The sequence below is a fragment of the Cricetulus griseus genome, chromosome X, assembly GCF_003668045.3.
Source record: "Cricetulus griseus strain 17A/GY chromosome X, alternate assembly CriGri-PICRH-1.0, whole genome shotgun sequence".
Classification (NCBI taxonomy): domain Eukaryota; kingdom Metazoa; phylum Chordata; class Mammalia; order Rodentia; family Cricetidae; genus Cricetulus; species Cricetulus griseus.
In genome coordinates, this window is record NC_048604.1 from 6,715,948 (window position 1) to 6,732,721 (window position 16,774).

The following is a 16,774-nucleotide window of genomic DNA, read 5'->3' on the forward strand; positions in this document are numbered from 1 at the left end:
TGAGTTTGATGTGAGCCATTCCAAGCCAGCTTCGGTTATTGTGAGGCCACACCACACTGATCAACAGGGCTAGAGAGATGGCTCAGCAGATAAGAGCACTTACTACTCTGTACAGTACCTGGGTTCAGTTTCTAGCACCCATATGGTGGCTCACAGCAAGCTGTAACTCCAGTTTCAGGGGATCTGATTCCTTCTTCTGGTCTCTGTGGATAGCTACATTCACAACATACACACATACACATTCACAACACCCTCCCACACACACCCTAAAACAACAAAACAAAAAACATGTAAAATGATCATTTGCTTTGATATCTCCTCCAGCCCCAACACATTATATTTTGCCATTTATGTCGAAATTTAAAACCGGAGCAAACATCTGTCAGACTAATATTTTGCTTTTTCATAAGTGCAACTTTTTAATAAAAATTTACATCTAGATAAGATAAACAATCTTCAGATTTTTGAAACTTTAATAAGATTTTAAAAACATGACTTTAAACTGAAAAACATACACATTTTGCACACAAATATTGTAATATGAATCAACTCCAACTCCATTTGAAAACATGTGAATCAAATTACAGTTTTAGAAGTTAGTAATTCACATTTAAGCAAGTTAGCGCCTTGCTGAATTCAGCCTTTGTAAAAAAGAGACTTAGTGCATATTTTAATGGTACATTGTGACTGTGTACCATTTGTTGGTTTTTCACCTTATTAAAGATTAGGTTCTTGAAAGTTGGTAAATAACGGCTAACCTCCTATGACGTGGAATTTCCAATGGTAACAGTTACATTTTGTAACAGAACACTTCTTATAGATTTCTTTCCTATCTTAAAAATTTAAGAGCAATCATTGTAAGGATTGCATCAGCATCAATTTAGCAGAGGAAGATCAAACTTTATTGAAACTGCTTGCATACAAAATATATTGCACTATAACCAAACAAATGTCAACATAAAATCCAATCTGTTGTCGCTAATATGTACAGAGAATATTGCCCAAGAGCAGTTACATTACAAGGTCATTCTACCTTGGTTAATTATCTACAGTATTTTAAACCGAACAGCTTACAGATGATGTGTGCAAGGTACCAATTTCTGTTTTCAAATACTATACATTCCCAGAATAAATAACTAGAAATCAACATTGATGTTTGGCAATACTTTTTAAAAGACCTTTTAATATTTGTGAAATCATGTGCAGTTCGTTACCATTTTATATGCTTATTTGTATGCAAGGAAAAGTAAATGAAAAATGAAAATTCAAAGAAACAAATTCACAAAGTACATCAGAGGCAGAACTTCGGTTTGTACGGCTCTGTACAGATTCAGTGGTACCCCTACTCGGAGTTATTTTTTAAGAAAAATATAACATCTCAGAGTGAAGGTCCTTCACATATTTTTCTTCAGTAAATTTCATTCATTAAAAAAAAGAGAAACTCAAAAATAAGACTCAACCCATCAAAAAAGAAAAAAAAAAGTATTATTTGTTAACCAATCCTAGGTCTGTTTTTCAATTTCTGCGTATACATTAGACTTCATATTTCAAAGATACAAAAAATTTAACCTGCTTTCAATGTTTCTCAGACAAAGTACCTCAACTTCTGAGGGTTATTATGTGTTCATGAAAATGACCTTCATATCTCCCCCAAAATAAGCTTTAACACAAAATATGAATGAAAAACAAAATTTGGGGAGGACAAAAGAAGAAGTCTCTAAGTTGAAATTCATCATCAGGCCAAAGAGTAGGCATACCCTACTAACTTTCGACCAGGAAGATTTGCAAGTAGCTGAAAACATTATTTTAGCCTCTCCCAAATGAAAAGATAGTTATTTCTTCTCCTGTCTATACAGAAAAATTACACATCTCTTCCAATAACACTATTTCTCATACTTCAGTGCAACAAAACAAAAACAAAAAAGTCCTATTCTTTATACTGCCTAAGCTGATGTTTATGTAAAGAAAAAAAATATGGAAAGCATGCATTCGTCTATAAAGTACTAATGTTTGACAGGGTTTGCTACATCTTTAACATTTAGTGTTTCCAACTTATCTTTTCCCTGAACTCTGCATCCAAATATAATATTCCTACCTGCCAAGATATAAAAAAGGCACAGATCATACAACTTTTTTTTGCTAATGAAAATGACAAATGTCACATCACACACATTTCAGGGTCCACTAAAATACTGGAAAAGTGGACCAAAACATAAACTGACACAGGACATGAAATGGCACAGCACTTCCTGGAGACTTTATATGAGACTGAAGACAGAGATCTAGGATGATTACCACAAATGTGATTTACTCAGAAAGACTGAAACATACTGCTGAGTTATAGCCCAATGCAGGAAAATGGTCCTAGTTAATAAAGATCACTGCTTAGTATTTTTAAAAAATAAAAGTAAAATCCTGCCCTGAAGTGTTAAGTGTACTTAAAAAGTATGCTTCAAATTTCAAGATCTTTTTGTGCAAATCTGGAAGATTGTATTTTATGGCCAATATCAAAATAATTCTTTGCAGAATCTGTGTTCATTTCATGCTCTGTGCCATCTTGCCTACTACTTGTCTTTGGCCTAACAAAGTTTTCTAAAATGGAGTAAGAATTACGGAAATGGTAGAGGAAATATAACTTCGGAATTACGCAGTTTAGGGTACTCCATTCACGAGTGGTTGCTGCCCATCCATGCTGTCTGGCTTTTCCTTCTTCTGGTTACGATCTTTACCCGTGCGCAGCCGGTTACCTTCACTGGAGGCATTCTGAAATGGTTTGGTGTGGACACTCTTTTCATTATTGCAGTAAACTCTGATCTAAAACAAGTTATGGTTGTTACAAACACACACACACACACACACACACACACACACACACACACACACACACACACACACACACACACACACACACACACACACACACACACACGAGATCCTACTTGAATGGCCTGACAAGAAATGTAAGCCTGAAATGTGAATTCCACATGTTAAAGGGGGAAACAGAGGCAGATGGTTCTCTGAGTTCTTAGCTAGCCGGAGCTACATAAGTGAAACCCAATTTAATATAAGGCAGTATGGAGATGAAAATAGAACAATGAGTAGTATTTAAAGAATTTAAATAAAAAAATAAAAGCAACATTAAAAAAAGAAAGAAAAGAAAATAGAACTTACATGAAATTAAAGCACAGTAGGCTCTTTATTGGTTTAGGCTTTTAAAGTATTGTTTTGTAGCTGGCAAACAGTGGTAGTCACCTCACTGTGTCAAATCTAAGAAAAATGTCTAACTCTATATTCTATTTCACATTCTTCTAAGCAAAATAAAATAGTGAGTCCATTTATAACACATTATTAGCTAATAGAACATACATATGCTATATACAGAGTATATAACATATTATATGTACACACACAGAGACACAAAGCACAACTCATAATGACATTGCATTTCCAAAAATAGCTTATTCTGTAACAACTGTGATAACTACGGAGACACAATGTCTTATTACAGCTTCACGAGAATGAAAACTCAACCAAGCCATTCAAGAGCTAACTGTAGTTTCCACCTTTCCATCTATCCTAAGTATAAGTAAGCTCTTCTTCACCTCATCTCCTTTTCTCCACCAAAATTCTCCACCTGATCCTTTAGAAACCTTCTTTGTAGCTGCTTCAAAGTCTAAATACTGGGGGCTAGGAAGACACCTCAGCAGTTAAGAGCCCCTGTTGTTCTTGCAGAGGATCTGGGTTCAGTTCCTAGTGCCCAATGGAGGCTCACAACTACCTGTTAACTCCAGTTCCAAGGGATCCAATGCCTTGGTGCATTGGATAGGTGCAATGATGCACCTATATACTCATACACATAAAGTAAATACATTGAATAAAAAGACATTTGAAAATTCTAAATAATGTTGTAGCATAAATTTTTGGTCTTTGTATCAGTCTAGTGTCAATTGTAGAAAAATAGCAGGGTTACTTTCTAGGAACTTTTATTTTAGTAACAAGAGTCATATGGTTCTATAACTTGAATGCCGAAGAATAGAATGACAAGGGGAAATCTGGAAACAATGATTTGTAGAAGGTATAAAGATTAATGTAATTTAAAATAACATTCTAAGGGGGCATAAACTAAAGTGTGAATACTGAGCACTAATAACCTTTTCTATTCTGGCCCTTCAGAAACTACCATTAAGTTAACACACCCTTAGATTTGGTATGAATTCTAAAGATTGTACTATAAAGATTTTTGAGTTAAAATTAGCCAATAATGTGTATTGGTTTCTAATCAGAAAGGAACACTCATTAAAAATGTAGATTGAACAATTACAGAAAAATTCAAAGAGAACATGAATTCTGAGAATTAGATACCAAAGTCTGAATGACTATCACTCCACCATATGTTAGCTAAGTGACTGTGGGCACTGAACTACAGCTTTTGTTTACTTGCCTATAAATTAGATAAATAAAACTTCTTACCTCAGTGGATTACCGTAAGATTAGGTGAGATAAAAACACACATACACTTAGTAGAGGTGCCTGGATATGTTCAGGGAGTAAATTTGAAATTACTTAACAACTGGTTAAGCACTGACCAAGCTACTGGAGAAGGGATCCTCAGACTAGACTGTAAATATAAATGAATAACTGACCCACAAGGGCACCATAAGCCCTATCTTATCATGACTATGAGACAAATGAAGTCAACATGCCATCCCTGCTGTTAAAAGGAGAGGGGACCTGACTTGGGTCACTTAGAACATTTCATTCAGAATATTCTTGTTTTTTTTTTTTTTTTTTTTTTTTTTGACAACCACCAACATGGTCTGAAAAATATAATGTGGTCGCCAGGGTCCACAAATACTTAAGATAACATATCCTCTGGAGAAATCCTCATATTTGTGTCACTCTGTGGGGAGAGACACCTACTCATAAGGCCAGCCTTGAACCTAACCTTTAACCCTCCTTCCAACAGTTTCTCACAAAGGACTAAAATTGTAATGCTGAAGAAAAAATACTTAATATACTACAAACATGTTTAAAATAGAGTAAAATAACCTCTCAACTCTCAAATGGACACATTCAAACTACTTAGATGGAAAGAATCACCTAAATTTTACCTGAAGGGATCCATCAGCTGTTCTTCCTTTAGCCTCCCTTGGATTACGTGTACGATTATCTGTTCGGGAATGATCGTCGTTTCCTGTATGAATATTTTTAGAGTGTCAACAGTTAGTGACTCAAACACTTGCTCAAAATTCTGCATTTTCAGATTCCCCATTTAGATCAACAATAGAAACTAAAATACAATAAAGAGTCTACCAATTCCAAGTATACCATGGTTAATAATCCATTCTCCTAGTAAGAAACAAAATATTCTGAAGGTACTATGAATCAACAGGTCAATCTGGATTAACAATCACTTGCTGGGTAGAAACCCAATAAATAGTATGAATTAGTCTTCATTATTTATTCATAGTTTCCACAAATAAGGAAGGTATTTATTCGGCCACTACACAAATGAAAAAATAATCATTTGCTATGATGATAAGCACAAGATAGGTAGATTATTTTTTTATTTTACAAGCACTCTTATTTACATATTCATCCCCCCCATTCCCTCACCCTCCCATCTTCCCAAGATCCCCCACCAACCCCTTACCCCCCTCCCCAGGGATAATGAGGTCGTCCACGGGGACCATCAAAGTACATCATATCATTTGGGCCAGGGCCCAGGCCCTCAATTCCTGTATCTGGACTTCGACAGTATCCCTCCACAGGGAATGGGCTCCCAGACAGGTGGATTATATTGCCAAGATTTTTTACTCAGCTTCAAATAGTTAAGAGTTTACCTTTAATCTTTATTTTTCTTTAAAACATAGTACATTTTTATTAATTTATTTTGGGGTATGTATGTGTTGGGATACATATACGACAGCTTACATGTAGAAGACAGCGGATAAAATAACAAGAGACACTTCACTCCTTCATCATGTGGATCCTGGGGATTGAACTATGGTTTCAGGCTTGGCAGCCAAGTCCCTTTATCTACTGAGCCATCTCAGTGGCCCTTAACTTTTACTCCTCAGTTATGTAAACCACTATACCTTTGAAGCCTCCTCCTCTTCCTCTTCCTCCTTGTCCTCTTCCTCCCCCTCCACGCCGCCGTCCGTCTCCTCTGCGCAGGAAGCTCTCCCTCTCTTCCTCTGTTGGAGCTAATGACCAATCACTGAGTTCATCTCTGTGGTCAGATTCTGTTTCAGAAGCATTTGATGCTTCAGAATTAGTTCCTATCAAGAGTTAAAAGTTATATACCATTGTCTGACTTTTAAAAAGGTTAACAGAAGCTTCCAGAGATGATGTTTCAGGGGTGACTCAATATTCTTCCCAATTTAGAAGCCTACCAGAGAATATATTCATTTCCTATGTTTAAAACCAAGCAATTTTAAATTCAAAATGAAAGGCTTCCCATAACTCAAGTAATTTTGGTTTTAATTTCTTTTAAAGAAAAGGTGTATTGTTAGCTACCTAAGTTCAGACCTGAATGTGCCATGTCTTTAAATAGCTGTGATCATGGAGGGAGAATTGTCTATAACAAAGCAATAATTTGATAATCAAAATTTCTATGAGAGCTTTTAATATCAGGCACGGGAAAGAAGAATGTGCATATTTTGGCCAACTCTAAAATGAGCCAATAAAGGCCACCATGGTATTTGTGTCTCATGGAAGGATGTCTTGTGGGATTATCCCCAATGAAAGGGATATGCATTCCTGATGCATGGCCCACAATCCTCCCTCCCACTCCCAGTGGTAGACTGACTGAACAAAGGATCACTCTAAAACAATGCATTATGTCTGCGGGGTTAATGACATAGAGGGTGGGAGTGGGGGGAAAGAGCTCCACAGTGAGGTGGACATTCATTGGCCCAAAGAACAAATTGTTGGGAGGAGGGTTGCGGGTTAGGCTCAGGGTTGGCCTTATGAGGAGGTGTCTCTCCCCACTCTGGATATCAACTCTACTACCTCTCTCTCTTCCTCTGTTGGAGCTAATGACCAATTATAGCTTCACCATTATAGCGTCACTCCTGTGGATCTTGAAGGCTTTTCCATCTTAAAGAGTTCCCTTTTGAAATGCAAATATTTGTGAGATGGATTATACCTTATATCATCATTAGCAAGTTACATAGTAGATACACAGTTGAGCAAGAAAGACAGTAGGAACTCGTAGGTGGGCGCTGGGTTCACCGAAAGTAACTGGGAGAAAAGAAAGAAGCACGGATAGAAGGCAAAGAGATACTTTGCCTACTTCTTGACTGTGCCTAGGGCTGACTTTGGCCATGCCACTCAAAATCACCTTATGAGTCACAGGATGCAGACCCCTGATTTACACAGTCCATCCAGCAAGTATGACCAGCACATGCCTGACAAAAAATGAGCCACAGTACACAAATGAAAAAAGTTTTGGCTATACAGTAATAAAATCAGGAGAGGTCTTAGGTCATCAACACACAAGGGCTTAAGCAGATTTATTCCCATTCAGAATACGGACAGAACTCACAACTGCCCTGTGAACTATGTGTGTCATTAGCAGGCTTTTACTCTACATGTCTCTTGAAACAATTTGACCCACTGTGAGTTGGAAACAATGTAGTGAGAAACTGTTACTATGGAGTTCTAATGAATAGTAGAGATTAGCAGCTATTAAGTCTAGGAACAGATACAGTTACTGAGGAAAATGCTTAGTTTGTACCTGAAGTATATCCAGGACCGCGTCTGCCGTGCCCCCTATTTCTGTAAGGTCTACTACCTCGACCCATTCCTTGACCATCATCAGTCACATAGCCTTTTTCCTTATCTGTACGGTTTGGTGGTGGTCTAGAACTAGCTCCAATTTGTCGCAACTGCTCATCAATTTGTAATCTCTCCAAACGCAACTGGTCTACTTCCTATTTAAAATATACAAGATAACAGTAAAAATAATTTGACATTTTACTTAGTAATACCTTTCTCCTTTTTATCAGATAAAAAGTATACTGGAAATATTTCAATTTCAATTCTAAATTTATAGTAAACACTGTTAACACAGAATTATCAGGAAATTGAATGGTCTTAAAAAGAAAGATTACTATTGATACATTTACTGATGGCAAGACTTAGAGATATAACAAAAACACAAAGTTTTAAAATTATGCTGAATAAAGTTAAGATTGTGTGATTTAGCACTACTACTCAATTAGGCTATGGATAAAGCAGAGATATGTTAGTTTTGGGACTTTTTGATGTAAGATTGACTAAAACCAATACTAAGAAGTATGAAAATACAGATAAATGACATACATTTAAGGTTTAATCAACAAACCTTTAAAAATCACATTATAAGTGAGCTCAATGAAATTATTTTTTCAGTTAATATTTTAATTTACAATGGATTATGCTTGGGGTATATTTTAAAGAACATGTATTATTTTTGGAAATAGTTATACAATTAAGGACCACTTATTTTGAATGAACTGAAAATGCTAATATTCCTTTACATGAAGGTGAAAAAAACTAGGTCTCACAGCAAAACACCTAGCTCTCATAAAATCCTAAAACTCTGCTTAAACAAATATAACAAACAATATAAATTGAGTTGAATAAAATATATCAACTCCAAAATGCACTGACAGACCCTTATACACAGTGTGTGCAATAACTTGGGTTCTGTCAATTCCAGATGAAAACTTCATTTTACCCCTTGCCTTTGTAATATACCCAGGAGCATCTCACTTATTAGCTACAGGTAATAAGATCGCTAACTACAGCAAATATTCAGCATATCAGTCACAAAGAGGTCATAAAAACTAAGTTGTTAAAATCTTGTTTCTGACATCTGGGAAAGAAAAGGTCAGACTGAGAGAGAATTCACAGTGATTTTTACTTTTTCTCTAACCAGAATCTTTAATAAACTGGGTAGAAAAAAGGAAAGACTATAGCTGAGTGAGTGGCTTCCTCTAAAAGTATATTTCTAACTCATGGAATATGTTATGTAGATACTGCATAACAGAATGGATTCTAGGGTTATTGTACTTTAGCAAAGCAGTCAGTTTTGGTGAGATGCCAGACCCAACCAAAAGAGATTTGAAGATGGAAAGAATGGCAACAGGACAGCTGCCAATAATCAGACAAGAAAGCATTAATTGAAAAAACAAGGGACATGATATAATGCAGCCCTTTCTATCTAGGTCATAATAATTATTTTAGCTAAAATTATAAAGGAAAACACATACGGCATATTGCACATAAAACACACTGTCCAACAAAAAATAAGTAAGCAAATCAAAGTGGCATCCTACCCATGCAAACCTTGCTGGATGAAACCTTCCCACTTTTACTTATTAACTGACCACCATTAATAATGACCAAAATGACCAGGTACTGCACCTTTTTTCCTTTCACTTACTTGCTAGCAGACTCATTCACATTTTATTCTTTTAAGTCAGCAAACACATCTTAAGATAGTATCATAAATAAAATAGAACTTAGATTATTTTTTAGACTTTTTCAAAAGACCGATATAATAATTCTGGTATATGAATTTTTTCAGAAATAAGACATTGTAAAAATGAAAACAGTTAAGATTTCATTTCTTTTTAAATTTTATGACATTTGTGCCAAAGGGAATTTGAAAAAGCATTTAGTGGAAGGTAGTGACTTGCTTAAAGTCACATAGCTAGTTCGCAGCTATACTGCCAATCCCGTGCTCTTTCCACTAATAGCCTCCGGGTTCCTACTTCCCAGCTTGCAAGCTAAAGGAGGCATAACAGTAACAACAGTAAAATGAGTATATACAAGAATACATAAGTAGTTTGTATTTTGATTAATATAATATAGAGAAGACTATGAAGAGTAAACATTTACATAGAGGACTTCATGAAATACTAGGATTTCCTTAATAAATGACATAAAAGGGACAACAAAGGCAAGTTCTATAAACACAAACTTTAGATTGGAAAACATTCACAAAAGCTAGAAGGTTCAACTATATTAAGAGGATATATATATATATATATATGTAATATATATATATATACATATATATATGTACATACACACATATAAATATATATATATATACACACACACACATATATGTATATACACATATATACACCTAATTGAGCTTTAAGGGTTTAACAGAAGAGTAACTATATAAATATAGGAATGTATTGAGAACTGGGATATTAGCCCTAAGATTTACAATGAAAAAATTTACGGAAAAAAATTGAGAAATGAACTAAAATAATGTATTTATTATTTTTACAAGTCATACATTGGTATACACAGCTTAGAAAGATCATAGTTTTGGAAATATTTACAGCTTTTAATAATTTAGCACAAGAGGATTGGAAGTTAAAAGTCATCCTGTTCTCACCTTTAAATAGTTCAGATGATAATCCAAAAGAACAGTGGCATTAGTGATGCTGTCTTTTGTTCCCACAAAAACAAACGGTACCATTCCCTGAAAAAGAAATTGTAGTAGTAAACCTAAAGAACTAGTGATTATTAATCTGAAAAACAAACAAACAAACAAACAAAACAAACAAGCAAAACAAAACACACACACACACACACACACATATCCAATGACTAAATCCCTAGCATAAGGTCTGGCAAGCAACAAGCACACAAACATCTGTTTAAAATATAAATCATTTGTAAAACCAAGTTTCACATCTAAATAAGGACAGATCAATATAATGATTCCTTAAATACCAGATTGTTTTAAAAGACTGCCATTTAATGTTGGCAAAATAACAAATATATAACTAAAAATTATACAAGCTTTACTGTGAGACGTGTAGTGTAAATTAGATGAATACTTATGCTTTAATTCATTTATAAGTTATATCTAAATCAAATTCAGTTTGAAATCAGATAGCAGGGATACAAATGTAAAAAACAAACTCAATTTTGCTAACCAAATCAATAGAATTCAAATCATGAACAAAAATTAATCTGTACAAGTAATCTGTACAAGAACAACAAAAATGAAGGCAGAATCTTAGCCATAATGTTTAACAAGTCCATATAAATTTCAAAAAATATATTATGAAAATCCTACAAAGTTTAATTATGAGAAAAACTTTGATCTTCTATGAATACTACTTTAAAATAGGGATAATTTTAAAGGTACAATCTAAATATTTGTACTTAGTATCAGTATAAAAGAAGAAATAAAACATTCCATATCATAACTAGTAGGGAAGACTAGCTACTGGTGTACAAAGAGGGAACAATTAAGGCACATTCTAAGTTAAGAACAGTTCGATTATTTTGCTACTAAACAAATATACATGGTTATTTGTATTCACATATGGCTAATTAAAAGCATTACAGTTATAAGTGTTTGGCAAAGCTAAAAGGTATAGGAGGTCAAGAAGCTGTCCCGTGAGCAAAGTGTTACTCTTTTCTAAAGAACATTCTCTTGGTACATGTAGGTATTGTTGGGATATTTTTGCCTGCTTGCATTCGGTGTACAATAGTTTCAAGACAGGAAGTTAAGGACACAAAATTTTCTTTATCTTTTTACATGAATGTTACTGTTGATGAAGAATAAACCTGAACCATCAGAAAATACTGCTTTTAGGCTAATTATTAACTAGGAGGCAAGGCATTGCCTCCTAGAAGCAATGACTATCTCAACTACCAAGTGCTGTTGAAAACCTGTAAGGGCTTTCTTTTCTGTACTACCATCTATAAAAATTGTCCCCCACCCCCACCAAAAACTGCTTTAGTCCTTTTCTCACTAGCACAGTCACAAAGGCATTAACTGTATTATTTACAAGTGCCAAATATCATGTGATGGAATACTACATGCTTTCCAAGTAATCACCAAAATAGGCTTCAAATTTTGTGTTGCAGACTTAATTAGGGTGAATTTGAAAAACATCATTGAAAACTATTCTCTCTTACAACATGGTACAAACTGTTGAGATTACCCAGGGACAACTCTTATGTGCTTCATCAGAAGAGCTGAATAAATGGAAAGAAATAGAATACCTATACTAGGACAAAGTGGTTCTCTGTTCTAAGATGAGAAGCAGGATGCACAGCAGAAAGGAGTTTCTGATCCACTTGTAGTTATCATTCTCTATATAAAATGGCATTTTTGCTTTTAGTCTCTTCTAAGTCATACCATCCTAATTATAAGCAATTAAGGTCAGGCAAGGGACCCTGATCTCAAGGAGCTTACAAGGTCGTTGGGGAAACCAACAAAAAAACATCTAATACCATTATACTCTGGTTGAGCACACAGGAGCATAGAGCAGGTAGGAGACCTCTGGTAGGTAGACAAGGAAAGCTTCACACACAATAGGTTCAAAGTGATATGGCAAATACAGGAGAAAGAACAGTTCGGGTAGAATAAACCCACACTTGGGTTTCTAGTGGACACATCTAGAAGCAGCAAAGATTATGAAACTTTATTTTCAGAGAATTCCAAGGCTCAAACTTCCCTAGAAGACACAGGGGAAAACTGGTAGGAAACGACACTGGACATGTAAGGGAAGACCTTGTAAGTGAAATTACGTTGTTTGAGATTTAGACCAGGGCTGTGGATCCAAATACCCATGAACACTTCTCCACCAGCCCTCAACCATGAGGGTCATTTGTAGTCTTTCGTAACGAGGGGAATAAACATTAAAATATCAACTTAAAATGTATTTTTCAAGGAATGGTTTCCTACCTGCCAAGCCTTGGGTTCAGGTTTCTGGGATTCCCCTGCTACAACTGATGAAAGCACTAACACCTAAAGTAGTATAAGGAATGCAAGTGATGTGATTAACTACAATGAACGATACACAGAAGCCTGAACGCAGGACTCTCACTGCAGGACTTCTAAACGCATTTTTCAATAGGTTAGTTCAAATAGTGAAGACCAGTTTCTAAAATATGGCTTCAAGAAGTAACTAGCATATCTAATAGAAGGTATACTTTGACTTATAACACCTGCAAAATTTAAGGAGTTATAGCATGGAAAAAAAAAAGTCCACCCTCAACAGAAAAAAGTGACCCCATTAGGTTTACAGCTTAAGATTTGTCACTGTGAATAAATAAAAAAAAATATGCATTACTTTGGTTTGTAATCTCATATGGTATCCATCATATGTGAAACCATAGAATATGAGTAGCCTACAAATCTAACCAGAGAAAATAGCTCAAATACCAAATGTGGCATCTGAGCCAAAGATATTACTTTTAATGTGGTTAGAGGTGACAAATTAATTCTTACCCTCTGGACTTTTGTACTGTTAGGTTGAGAAAAATGGGTGCTGTTTTCCTTTGTATCTAAATGTTTCTTTTCTTCAGAGGAATTAGGTCCAACCCTTGAATTATTGGAAGGTAGGGAATTTGGTGGCATAATTTCCTTGATAAAAAACATAAAACACAAAAGATAAAAAGTACCAATTTTAAGATTATTTAGTTCCATTATTGTGTCAATGACTTCTATTTGTTAAGCACAGTCACTTAAATATTTATAAAGATATCTTAAAATTCAATGTATTAGGAACAAACAAATGTTTAACGTTCACCTTTTCCTGTTAAGGATGATGTTTAAGAATACTGATTACTATTAAAGTGTTTTGACATATAAAATTACAAGGGGTAAAAATTATGTAATTAAAAAACAAATCAGGGGTTAGGGGAAATGGGTTAGAAATTAGGAGGATGTACATTTGGTTTCTAGCACCCGTATCAGACAGCTCACAGCTGCCTGCACCTCCAGTTGAGGGGATCCATTCTCTCTTGTGTTCTCTCTCTTTCTGACACATATATACACTTTAATCTATAGAAAAAATCTTTAAAAACACCAAATGGATTTAACTTCAATTAAAATTATCATTTGCAAAAGAGGGCTAGTTAAAGTGAAAATTATGATCCTGTGTGTGGATAGTATCTTTGCTGAGGATTTTTGAATTTTTATTGTTTGACTATTTCATGCATTGATATGCATTTAAGTCATTGTTACCCATACTCCTATTTTGCATTCCACTTCTGCACCGATAGAAACTGTGTTTTCAAGAAGTCACCTCCTGACATTGCTTTCTTTTTGTGTGTTGGTGCACTGAGTTTAGTAAGAGCTACCTGCCTGAGTACAGTAAGGAGGTTATTTGATGGAAAGGACAACTCATCTGTGGCTACAGCACTGAAAAAAAGGACAGGCTCTTTCACAATGACCACTAATTATCAATAGTCCCTCTGGAGGAGTACCTTTTACATCAATTATTTTTATTTTTCTTTGAGATATAGACATTCATTTTTGTAAAACGTGTTTAAGATGTTTAACTGAAGCAACATAGCTAAAACAGACAGTGAATTGGCAGGAAAGTAAGAGTAGTTTTAGACAGAAGATAAAAGACTGCACTTTTTAAATTTAAGGTAAAGAGGATAGTATCTTCAGAGTACAACTGCAAAAAGGGTCATGTTTTCTCTTCCCACACTCCACACAAATACTTCAAAGTTTACTACCAATAAGCATATATCCAAAGTAGATATTAAGAATGAGGGTTGTAAAAGTCATATATGAGGATTTTGGGGAAAGTGATTGTATGTGCAGAAAAGGCACACACAGAATGAACACACTTATTACACAACACTTAAAAACATTTACAAAGGCTTCCTTCCTTCCTTCCTTCCTTCCTTCCTTCCTTCCTTCCTTCCTCTCTCCCTCCCTCCCTCCCTCCCTTCCTCCCTTTCTTCATTCTGAGACAGGGTTTCTCTGTATATTTTGGAGGCTGTCCTAGAACTGACTCTGTACATCAGGCTGGTCTCAAACTCACTGAGATCTGCCTACCTCTGCCTCTCGAGTGCTGGGATTAAAAGCATTAGTCACCAACACCTGGATTAAAAGTTTTTCTATACACAGTACTTGTCATTAATTGCTGATGTAGTGATATGTGTTTTATAATAGCAAAATCATTGACTACCCATTATAAGATCACAAAATAAGATAAAGGTTAAAAATAACTAATCTAAAATCCAGCATTAGAAAACATTGTCACTGGGTGGTGGTGCTGCACACCTTTATTCCCAGTATTCGTGAGGTAGAGGCAAGTGGGTCTCTGTGACTTTGGGACCAGCCTGGTCTACAGAGCAAGTTCCAGGACAGCCAGGGCTACACAGAGAAATTCTGTCCTGAAAAACCACAAACCAAACCAAACTAAGCCAAAACAGGGAAGTCTATTGTCCATAGTATCAAGCATGTCTGATAATCAGAACATTTATATTCATGCTCAGTTTTAGAGCACATGCCCAGTAGGCCCAAAGCTCTGGGTTTGATTCTCAACATTACAAAAAGGAAAACAATATTATATGGATATAGTACACAGGGGCTTCTATATTAGTAAGTCAAATAAAACAATAGAAAATGCACTCTTTTGAGACAAAGCAGAAACATAAGCACTGTTACATACCTCTTCTTGTGGGACATTTTTCTCGTTTTCAGCCTCAATCCTCACTCTCACAACTCCTGATTTGTCCACGATCTCTTGAATCAGTTTTCCATTTTTTCCTATTACTTTGCCTAAGAAATAAATAATTCATGTTTGGCTTTAAGAAGACATCACCCAAATCCTATACGACACTCCACTATAAACTATCTTACAGATTCATATATATATATATACTGGATTAGAAAATTCAAAATAGAAGCTGTTTAAGAAGACAGTTTAATTATAAATTAGTCTCTTTGATTAGGTCATTATTTAAACTCCTTTGGTCAGGTACTACAGTTGATTAATTCTTGTGAATTGGTTGGTTATTTTAAAGGTAATTCAAAGAGAACCTCTTCTTTCACATAAGAGCATATACTTTAAACTTGCTGGCTGGTACTATGGCATTTACCATCCTATAAAGCTCTACAAAGGAGACTAAGGAAAAGATAATAAATGTATTTGCTCATTTGACAACGTCAATTCTTATCTAGCTCTGTTTCACACTTCCTCATTTATACATAGAATTGTGTATGGCACATCTGTAAAGGATGTTCTTAAGTTTCAAAGGAGCTTAGGAAGTTATATAAATATCTAAAAGGAACAAAAATTCTTCAGGTCAATGTTACTAACAATATTATTTCTATGCATGCATCACAATTCAGAGCAGCATATTCCTAAGTAAAGCACACTTTCAGATAACGCAAAATTCTGATGAAAAAGAAGTACTCTTCAGTAATAACTGTAGAAAATCAGAATAATCAACTACTAGTAATAAGTAGCACTTGATTGTTTGCCTCATTTTGTAAAATTCAATTATATACAAAACTGGGCCAAGATTGCTTTCACAGCCACCATCATACATCAGTGCAAAGTATGAATTTACAAATTAAGCACTAATAATTCTAGAAACCTATATATATATATATATATATATATATATATATATATATAATAATTCTAGAAACCTATATATACCAGATTCCAAGGGCTCAGCCATGAAATGGAAAGCACTTACACAAACTATGAGGGAAATGCTATTATATGCTTGTTCTACCATCTAATCTGAGGCAAACTTGGTGAAAAGTTTGGGAAGTCAAAAATTGCTTCCAACTATATATATATATATATATAGGTTTCTAGAATTATTAGTGCTTAATTTGTAAATAAGAATCTATCAAAGAATCTTCTTGCAGAAGGGTTCATGGAGCTTGTAATCAGAGCTAGAGTTTTGACGTTCTTCCTGAATATGGCTTCCTTACTCCTCTACCAGGAGTTCTTTTGTCTGGTCAGTGGTTAGAGAACAGAAC

General features: G+C 35.0%; 1 protein-coding gene across 9 annotated transcripts in view; it reads right to left on the reverse strand.

Moving 5' to 3' along the window:
* Positions 1–393: 393 nt before the first annotated feature.
* Fmr1 (FMRP translational regulator 1) overlaps positions 394–16,774 on the reverse strand; it is a 41,275-nt gene continuing 24,894 nt past the window's right edge. The window contains exons 10-17 of one of the 9 annotated variants that reach the window (XM_027433400.2): positions 15,447–15,556; positions 13,265–13,399; positions 12,719–12,781; positions 10,406–10,492; positions 7,742–7,937; positions 6,099–6,245; positions 5,112–5,194; positions 394–2,763 (exon numbers count right to left, since the gene is read on the reverse strand). In XM_027433400.2, coding sequence (XP_027289201.1) covers positions 2,653–2,763; positions 5,112–5,194; positions 6,099–6,245; positions 7,742–7,937; positions 10,406–10,492; positions 12,719–12,781; positions 13,265–13,399; positions 15,447–15,556 — 932 coding nt within the window. In that variant the 3' untranslated portion in view covers positions 394–2,652. The other 8 variants (XM_027433402.2, XM_027433399.2, XM_027433403.2 and 5 more) reach the window with 8 other exon arrangements.